Source organism: Tinamus guttatus, unplaced genomic scaffold (assembly GCF_059628265.1).
Source record: "Tinamus guttatus ecotype Peru unplaced genomic scaffold, ASM5962826v1 Tinamus_guttatus_pri_ptg000563l, whole genome shotgun sequence".
Lineage (NCBI taxonomy): Eukaryota > Metazoa > Chordata > Aves > Tinamiformes > Tinamidae > Tinamus > Tinamus guttatus.
This window is the reverse complement of record NW_028289097.1, coordinates 1001677-1011610: the sequence shown is the minus strand read 5'-3', so window position 1 is coordinate 1011610 and position 9934 is coordinate 1001677. Positions and strand designations below refer to the sequence as shown.

The 9934-nt window shown below is 50.9% G+C and overlaps 1 protein-coding gene across 1 annotated transcript in view; it reads left to right on the top strand.

Moving 5' to 3' along the window:
• Nucleotides 1-1277: 1277 nt before the first annotated feature.
• Nucleotides 1278-9934, top strand: part of LGR6 (leucine rich repeat containing G protein-coupled receptor 6) — a 117938-nt gene continuing 109281 nt past the window's right edge. The window contains exon 1 of the mRNA XM_088534520.1: nt 1278-1474. Within this exon, the coding sequence (XP_088390646.1) occupies nt 1278-1474 (197 nt within the window). The remainder of the gene's footprint in view (nt 1475-9934) is intronic.

Genomic DNA, 9934 nt, shown 5'->3' with positions numbered 1-9934 from the left:
CACACAGGAACTTAAGGAAAAATTTCTTACCAGTGAGGGTGCCAGAGCACTGGAACAGGCTGCCCAGAGAGGTTGTGGAGTCTCCTTCTCTGGAGATCTTCAAACCCACTTGGACACAGTCCTGTGCCACGTGCTCTAGGTGACCCTGTGTGTGCAGGGGGTTGGACTAGATGACCTTGAGAGGTCCCTTCCAATCTTAACCATTCTATGATTCTATGATTTCAACCAGACCTACCCCTTCTGCCTAAAAGGGACCAGTCCTGCCCAGGCCTATGGGGCAAACAGCCTCTCATGGTTACATGGTGCCACCTCGATCCCCACTCCTCTGACTATTGCTCCATTTTGACCTGTAACCATTGTAACCGGGGTTAGCAACAGCTCTTGGCGCATTCGGAACCAGCCACCTGCCCTCGGTGCCAGTGATGCAGCTCCTGCAAGCGCAGCCGGCGCTCGGCTGGGCGCTGCGTCCAGGTGAGCGCTGCGGGGAGGACCCCCCGCCACGCCGAGCACCCCGGCACTGCCGCTGCATCCCCTGCGGCTCCCACCGAACCCTGCCCAACGCACGTGCTTGAGAGCAACGGAGGGACTGCTCCGGTAGCACGCGGGAGCAGCCCCACGTGAAGATCAGACCCCTGGACGGACCCACCTGCACACAGCAAACAGTCAGATGTGACCTTCCCACCGCCTTCTCCCCACCTACACGCAGACTTTCCAGCTGCAGCTGGCTTTAGCAGCCCGCACGGACACACAGAGTCCTTTATCTGGGGTTATATTTCAGTATCCCAAAGTCTGGAGCACTTGAAGTGCTTGCTGGATACTCCTGCCTCCCCATTCATACTCCTCTGCCCTACCAGAAGCAGCTTTGCCTTCCCTGCACTGCTGTCTCACAAAAACACTGTTACAAAACCAGCACAGGTCCTGGAGCTATGAAGCTATGAACAGGTCTTTATTTGTTGAGGTTTCTTCTTTTTTTTTTCCTTCCTTTCTCCCCTTTGAATGGAATTCCTGCCAGCTCTAAGGGAGAGAGAGGGAAAAGAGTAGAAAGTTTAACTCCTCCCATTGGAGCGTCTCACGCCCCTGCCCAGCCCTTGAAACCCAATAACCAAGATCATTCAACAATGCCTTCCCTTCCCTGGCTGCATCCTCACCGCACTCCCAACGGCACAGGACACTGTGCCCGCAGCGTGTGAAGACGCCCTCCATCCAGCTTGGACCAGAGGGACAGAGCGACCCAAGAGCACCTCGCGCGGGTCCTGCGGGCTGCAGCCAAGGCGAGGATGGGCGAACTCTTCTCCTGGGGCGTCCTCCTGGCCTCCTCGCTCTGCTTCCTAGCAGGGTGTGCAGAGCAGGATGCTGCACCCTCGTGCCCACCTCAGTGCCACTGTGACGAGGACGGCATCATGCTCTCGGTGGACTGCTCCGAGCTGGGGCTTTCGGAGGTCCCTGGCAACCTAAGCCCTCTGACAGCTTACCTGTAAGTATAGTCCTGGCTGCTGCTTTTGAAACGCTCTCTGCAGATCCCTTAGTCAGCTGCATCTTTCTTAAGTTTGGAAGTTTGTGTCGCATTTTCCTGAATTAAAAATTCCACTGGAAATCAGACAAACAAAACAAATTAATAAAAAAGGGCAGCTATCGCTCCAGGACCTGCCAGCTAAGCCAGCTCCCCCTCCTCCCTGCACCCCTCTGCAAATGCTGTTTATATTGGGATGTTATGCATGCTTTGCTTCTTGATTACAGCGGATCGGAGGAGCTGATTTGCTGGGTAGATTTTGATTTTCTGAGAGCATAATGGAGTATTCATACCAAGCAATTACTGCAAACTGTTCTGGGATCCTTCTGTCAAACATTTCAATAGCTGTGATAACTCATGGCTTTGGGGGTTTGGGTTGAGCTGGCCACCATCAGTGTCCAATTTGCCTGTTTAAAATGAATATGAAAGAATATGAAACTCTTATAAAACAGTGTGAGGGTGGATTTTGGATTTTCTTTCTTTTTTTTTTTTTTTGGCTTGGCTTGGCTTGGGTTAAATGTTCCTAAATTTTGGAATGTTTCTCCTCCTCCCTACTATCACTACCCCAAAGAGTTAAATTAAAACATGGACTGTGGGGTTAAATTACCACTAACCCCAGAGACAGTATCAGGGATCCAGTCTGATTAGTGCTGAGGGAGCATATCCCCATGGACGAGCAAGGGAGACCACGACAGGACTGTGGAGTTTGACCACAGAGGTAACCCCTTTCTTAGGGAGACAAGTCACCTCTGGTCTGCCCTAGGATCTAGTCTGTGGAATCACACAGTGATTTAATCACACAGAATGTGCTGCAGCCATCAACCCCAGCTGAGCATCAGGTCGAGCGGGAAGGACCCTGCCTTTCCCAGCTAGGGATGCAGCGAGGAGGCTGCCGAGGGAAGCTGCGTGTGTTGCAGTCAGTCACAGCAAGTGGTCACCTGGTAGCACCCAAGCACTGATGAGGATATAAGTATTGTGCTCACACCGAGAAGAGGTATTTGTCCAGGTGTGCAGTATGTTCTGTGCTGCTGGTTTCCTGGCGTCTATGGCTTGTCTTGCGATGCGGTTACTCTGCGGTTAAATCTAACCTGTCCCAGGAGGGTTTTGCAAAGTCAGTTAAAGCCGCTGTGGCTGGATAAGAGCTCCTTTCCCCATCCTACTTGCTTGAGAAGCATGTTGCTTTATGCCTTGTGCTGACCAGCTGCCCAGAGGTGTAGAGGATCAGCTGAGAGAGAAACGTGACAGGGAAGGACAATTTTCACTGGAGACCACGAAAGATGAAGGAGCAATGTAAACAAGATGCATTTCCTGGGGAGAGGGAACCATGAAGCACTTGTCTCCTGAGGTGTATGCTGCATAGGGGGGTCATCCCCACCCGCACCCTGGGGCTAAGTTTGTAGTTAGCCGTTTATGAGTGTGATAAGTCACTGTGGCTCTGGAGCATGTCCCGATGGAGGTGGTTAGAACACATAGTCTGTTAGCTTGGGAGGCTGCAGAGCAATGGTACTGCAGGACAAATGACAGCCCCACCAGGAACACGCTCTACCTTTGCAGTTATGCACAACTCAGCTCTGCCGAGTATATGTTGCTGTCCAGGTCTGCAGAGTGTTTCCCACTGGGCTCTGAGCCATGGGAAGCTACACTGCATGAAACAAGGTCCACCACTAAGTAAAATTGTGCCATATCTACTCTGACGTGGTGGTCAGAGGGAGGACATAGAGTCTGGGGACATGGATTCTGTGTGCAGGCTGCCCGGAGAGCAGGAGCCTGAAGATGCTCTGCAGCAGGTTGCTGCCCAGCTGCTCCTGGCAGAGCTCAGGTTACATCCAGGGCTCAGTCTTTGGGATGTCTCTGCGCTGATTTGGGAGCGCATCCAGCTGCCTTGGTCACAGCTCTGTGCTCTCCTGGGATGCCAGGAGCTGCTTCAGCCACCTGCTTTATTCACATGGTGGCGCCAGTGACAGCAGTTTGCAGAAGCACCAGCAATGCAACCTCCCCAGCCTCCCAAGCCTGGAGGGACTTCAATGTAAAACCCCTGGGACGGGACCTGGGAAGTGGTGGAGGGCCCAGTGCTTTTCCCCTCCTTTTAGAGCTGGACCTGCATGGGGCACAACAGCACATTTATTTCATGACTTTTAAATGCTGCCTGTGGATTAATAAATCAGATGATGTAACAGAGTTAGGAAGGAACGATGAAATGGGAAGTACTGAAGGAGGACAGAAGAGCCGTGGTTCTTCCCATTCCTGTCACTACTCCTTGGTCTACCTTTGGCAAGTCACAGAACATTAGCTTTTCTGTTATGAGATGTGCAGCCAGAGCTGTTTGTTTTTATTTTTTCAAGAAAATCAGCATAAATTTTGTTGGAACCTGGTCTTTAAGAGAGATCTAAGCTTTTCAGGCAAACTCAGGCTTTAAATCCACATTCAGATTTATAAAGAAATGACTAGGTTTCTTTTAGAGTTGCAAGTACTTAAAAGAAAGCTGGTAATGGAAACAAAGAACTTGGAGCAGAAGACCAGCTCCTTCTGAAAGATTTCCAGCTTCATTGACCTGTGCCTTGTCTTCCAAGAAAATTATTTCTGCAAAGAGCAGGACTCAATTGCAAAATAAAGCAGATGATCTTAGCAACAATATCTGGTTAGATTCTGCCTCACCACTAATGAACTTACATTCAAGCTCCATCCTGACAACACCTTGTCCCCATCGTGTTGGTCTCTCTCCACGAACTCTCTCCTTCTCTATGTCACACTTCCCTGAACAAGAGCTGCCTGATCCTGGGGTCATCCATTCAAAACTCAGCCCATGCAGTCAGCTCAGCTGGGGTTGTCTGTGCTAGGTGACACAATCCTGAAATCTGCCATGTCCAGCCATGACACACTAAGGATTAGCACATCCTGTCCATCTGCATCCAGATATCCCACGGCCTGTACTAACCCCAAAGAGCTGTGCTATTTAGAGTATAAGGTTACGATTTAACCAACATGCCAGTAAGTCCTACTAGCAGCATGGCAAATATTACATCTCCGCATTCCACAGCCAGTATCCTATGGAAGAGAGTTGCTGTTGGAGCTGATGAGGGATCTCTGGACCATAGCAAGCTGAGAGCAGAGGAGACTGGTGCTGCAAAGGAGAAAACTTCTGTACCAGCAGAGGAGACTGCAAAAGGACACTGCTATATCCATGTTGCAGGTGCCTGTCAGGCGCCTCCTGGGATCAGAGCAGCCTGCTCAGCCTCACCTGTCAGGAAACAGAAGTCTTGAGATTTGGATTTCCTTTAACATCAACAGGAGATATCCGTGTTAGTACCCACAGAGGGAAAGTGGTGGCAGTAGCATCACGGTTATATGTTCAGAACAGGCAGCCCAAGCACCCTGACCAACCAGCACGTGTATGGGTTAGGAAACAGGCAGGATGCAGGGCCTTTCACCAGCCTGGGCTTCGGGCATGGGAAAAGGAACTGGGAGGATTGTCCAGAATCACAGGATACTTTAGGAAAGCACCTCTGGAAGTCACTGATTCAATCCCTGTTCAAAGCAGGTTCAGCTCATCAGGTTGCTCAGGGCCTGGTCCAGGAGGGCTTTGAATATCTCTGGGATTCCTCCATCCCATCCTTGTTCCAGTATTTAACCTCTCTCATGTGATTTTTTTCCTAAAATTAAATTGGAATTTCCCATGTGCCAACTTGTGCTTGTACCTCTTGTCTTCCTGTGTGATCTCTAAGAAGAGTTTGACTCCTCTTCTTTACACCCTGCTGTTAGGAGGTTGAGGTCAGAAATAAGATTTCCCCATTTAACCTCATTTTGCCTCTTGAAAAGACTGAAGAAAACCACTTGTATAACCAGTGCATGGCACAGAGCTGGAGCTGGGAACAGTGCAGTGAGGGAAAGGAGAGCATATGAGGAACTGGGGATACGTTGTTGGAGGTGATAAGAGCACAAACCTGTAAGAAACCAGACATCATTAGCACCACTGCCCACAGCTCAACTGGAGAAAGCGTAGATAGCCCTGTGATGAGCTACTCCAAGTCATCCCCTCATTTCCCAGAGCCCCAGGCCACCCACAGCACCAGGGGGTATCAAACTCCGCTCCTGCTCCATGCTCCATGTCCAGAAGCACTGGAGACCTCTGCTTCCTTCCCGTGTGTGCCCCTGTGCCACCCTGCAGTGAAATGGGGCATCCACGGCATAGCTCACTGCATGCAATACTGCAGCTCTGCACTTGCAAGCAGGGAAGGACCTGAGGCACAAGAGAGACTGACAAGATAGTCAGATTATTGCTGCCATAGCATAAATTGCTGGGGATATAGGGAATAGAGTTGAGTTTTGTTGCTCATGGATATCACCAGTCATCTAAGGAGGCCGCTCAAATGGAAAGCTTTACATTCCCCATGCTGTTTCTCTGAGGAATGGGTCCAGGAGCACTCAGGGCAGATGTCACACTGCAAAGACATTTCAAGCCATCACCTGGAATTTGGCAGCCCAGTGGGAATCTGAGGCCACATCGCCACTGAGCTACCCACTGAAGTCAGGCAGTTGCATGGACTTATCCCAGGAATTCACAAGGAGAAGGTTGTTGGCTTCTGTAACATGAATCCTGGCACTGCCACATGAAACCAGGCAGCCACTTGCCTGATCACAGTGCACTACATCACTGCATCTGGTGCAGGGAAAGCTTCAGGGGAAGATATCTCTTTCCCAATATATTTTTTTCTAAGTACCCATAAAATTTTGTGTAAGAGAAGCAGCAGAGCTTGAAGAATCACTCCAGAACCACATCTGGAGCTCAGAGCAAGACAAGCACCAATGCTGAAGGCAGGTTCTCAGCTCCAAGCCCTCCTGATCCCTCTGCCCCAACCTCTGTGCCCCTGCAGCCTTCACCCTGAGACGGGGGAGGATGGATCCCACCACAGCCACCCTACAAAAAGCAGCACCTCAGAGGAGGAACGGGGCTGGTGCCTGGACTGTAGAGCCCTGAGCAGGTGTCAGAGTGATGGAGAGGGTGTTGGGGCTGGACAGATGGCTGAGCTTGTAGCAGGATGACATGGAGACAGGATCTCCTGCTGCAGGGACTTCTATGTGTCTTCGGGCATGAAGTGACAAGCGCACACCCTAGGGAGATGCAGGGGGTATCCAAATATCCAGAAATTGCCAAATCCTATAAATAAAGACCTTCACTGGATTTCTTCCCCAATAAATTTCTCCCAGATAGGCAAATAGCAGAGAATTACCACAGCTCATGTTTGCCCAGTGCCAGGGCCCATCCAGAGCCTGTTCTCTGTGCCTTGGTCACCAGGGTAGTCACCAGAGGAGTCACAACACTGCCCCAAGACTCCTCTCCTCATCTTTGACTTGGGCTGGTATTCTCCTCGTGGAGAATGTAGATGAATTCTAACCCAAAGTAGCATAATTCCTCCTCAGCTTATAATGAAGAGAAAACCAAACTGAGTCGGTCTGGGATCAAGCACAGTTGGGAGAGGCTTGTAAGAGAAATTGAAAAACAACCAGAAAAAGCCACAGCTACTAGACACGTGCTTCCAAATGGACTCGTGTCCAGGCAACATGCGATTCCCACCCAGGCCACCAGCCAAAACTCCCCAGTCCCTGGGCCCATAGCAGCACTCAGGGCTGCTGATTAGTGGTTGAGCGCAGACAACATTCTCCCCTGAGCCCTGGTGCTGCCAATGCTGGGTCATGCTCAAGGCCAAGGCTCAGGGCAGGGCAGTAGCATCAGGCTGAAGTTCCCTAGAGAGCAGCCAAAATAGCTGTGTTGAAACCAGCACCTCACCATTAAGCCAGAATTGAAAGATCCATATTTAATGGCTCATTCAGTGAGGTCTGACTTATACCTGCCTGAAAAGCACGTTTAGTGGAATGACTTTCCCAAGGAATACATCCTTTCACTTGAAGCAAAATGCTTAATGAAAGTGGATCGGTGTTGATGGAACAGTGAATGGGAGAAATGTAGTAACAAGTTGAAACAAGGGAGATTATTCCAATGTTTTCACTTCATGGTGACTTTTGCTTTAAAGCTTCCATTTACATATTTTCACCTGTTGGTGTCATGTTTATCTGTAGACCATTTAATATTCACACTGCATGTCTCCAAAATTATCAAAACAAAACATTCTGATGTTTCTAAAACACAATGCATTGAAATTTTGGTCTCATCAAATACTAAATATTGACATGTTGATTCTTTGTTTGGTGTTGAGAGGAAGGTAATTATTGAAATTTCTGAATTTCCAGTGAGATGGGACTTTCAGGTTCTGGGTGTCTCTCCTCCCTCCAGTTCTCCACCCTCTATCTTGAGCAAGAGACACTTTGGGTCAGGGAGAGTTTTCCCTTGTATATCTGCTGCTCTCCTGCTCTGGACAATCCTGGGATTCGTTATCCCTGTGCTGTGCTCTCTGGAGTGTGGCTGGTGCAGGAGGCAGGATTGCAGCGGCGGATGCTTCCTGCATGCACAGGCAGCGCTGTGGGTGAAACGGCTGAGACCTGGCTTTATTACTGCATGTCATAGCTCAGTCCTTCCCAAGAGGTCACTTTGAATGAAAAGAAGCATAATTTGCAGGGTTTTAGTGCAAGTGACAGAAGGGTATTTGAGACATCACAAATGCAGGTGTCCACTTATTGGCGGGACACTGTCTGAGGAGGGCCGTGGGTGGTCAGGTGTGGGATCTGCCTCTTCCCAAAGTGGTGAACACACCTCCGAGCAGTAAAGAGAGAGCCAGACCTTTCCTGCACTTGTTTCCCAGCTGGCAGTGAGCGCCGCGTTCCCTGCAGCCAGGAAGCAGGTGTGCAGACCCGGAGCACGGTGGGGAGCATCCCAGCTGAGCGGTTACAGCAAACACGAACAGGGATGGAGCTGTGGTCGTGGGTGGGCAGCAGCACGTGGAAGTCACCAAGCCTCATTGCTCACTCTCCACAAGTAAAACGCAGCCGGGGCAACCTGGTGACTGCAGGCGACCGGTTGCTCCTGCTGCCATTCTGAGGGATGTCCTGCTCCTGGTCCTGTCCATGGGAGCTGCATGGGGCTGCAGCAGACACCCTGTATCCACATGTTCCCCTGCACCACAAAGGGAGCTGCTGCTTTCCCTCAACATGCTCTGGACTTTAGCCATAGACGGCCAGGTTCTCACTCGCATCCGACCCTGCGGTGTCTCTCCACCAAGCCCAAGAGCATCGTCCGCAGCCAAGTTGGGCTTTTGCAACATCACACATCTCCACTGCAGCCACCCTGCTCTGTCCTCCCTCCTCTCCTCCCTGCCTGCCCCCCAGGCTAAGCAATATGCCACGGCCTCCCCTCTCTCCCTCCCTTCCTTGAAGAATAAGCTCATAAATCTGCCTGGGGCAATGAAAACACTGAGCTCATGGCCCTTAGATCTTTGCGGGAGGAGCTCTAGATGGCGATTAAAGGAGTTTAGGGTTTTCTTTGAAAAGCGCTTTGATTCTGGCAGTGGCTCTGGTGCCAAAAGGCAGCAATGAGGCTGCAAATGCCTCTCCCCTTCTGCACCTGCGTGGGTCAGGGAGCAGCAGGAGGGTGGAGGAGGGAAAGGGAACCTCCGCAATTCCTGCTCATGGCAGTGGAAGATAAGTGACCCTCCGTGTCCCCAGCAGGAGCACCTGATGGGTAATGCTGTCTGTGATGGCGAACGAGAAGCTCCTGCCATGATCATCTACCAGGGAACGGGGCTGGGTCATAGCAAAGCAGCCCCATGGAATGGAGCCATTCCTCCTCTTGGCTACACCGAGATGGCTCAGAAAGCCATGGGTTGGACTCCTTGGGGACCAGGAGAGGCAGGAGAGGCTTGGGAGCCAAGAAGGAGCTGAGAGCAGGCAGAGGAGGATGGGACAGCATTCTGCACAGCAGTGTTTGGAAACACTGCGGGAAGGGAGGGAGGAGGATTGTCAGGACTGGGAGGAACCTGAGATCCTGGAGAATGAGCTGAGTGTGGCAGAAACTGAAGAAAGATCAGAAACCACCTTCACAAAGAAGGGCAGGGCCAAGTGCAAACATCTAGGGTTAGACCAGGGTCAAAATAGAGCCAGGCTGCAGTCTAGTGGGGAGCAAGGGGAGACTGTGGAGAACCTCAGTCAGTGCCTCCAAGTTTCACAGGACCAGAAACAGGTGATGCAAACTCCAGGGCAAGCTCTGCAAGCACAGACACTCATGGAGGAGTTCCACCTCCAATCTCCTTCCATGGCATGACAGAATTTCCTTAGCTCTCTACTGCTCTTCATTTCCATTTGCCTTGTTTGCAAGCCTTGCTATAGCCCTTTAAACTTCTTTGAACAATCTGGGAATGAAAAGCAGGCCCCATGGTAGAGGAGTGAGTCAGACACACCTGTAAGGGTAGGACCTGCTGAAGGGACCTGCTATCTCAGTGTGAACAGCCACAAGCCCCACTACAAAGAGACCCTGGG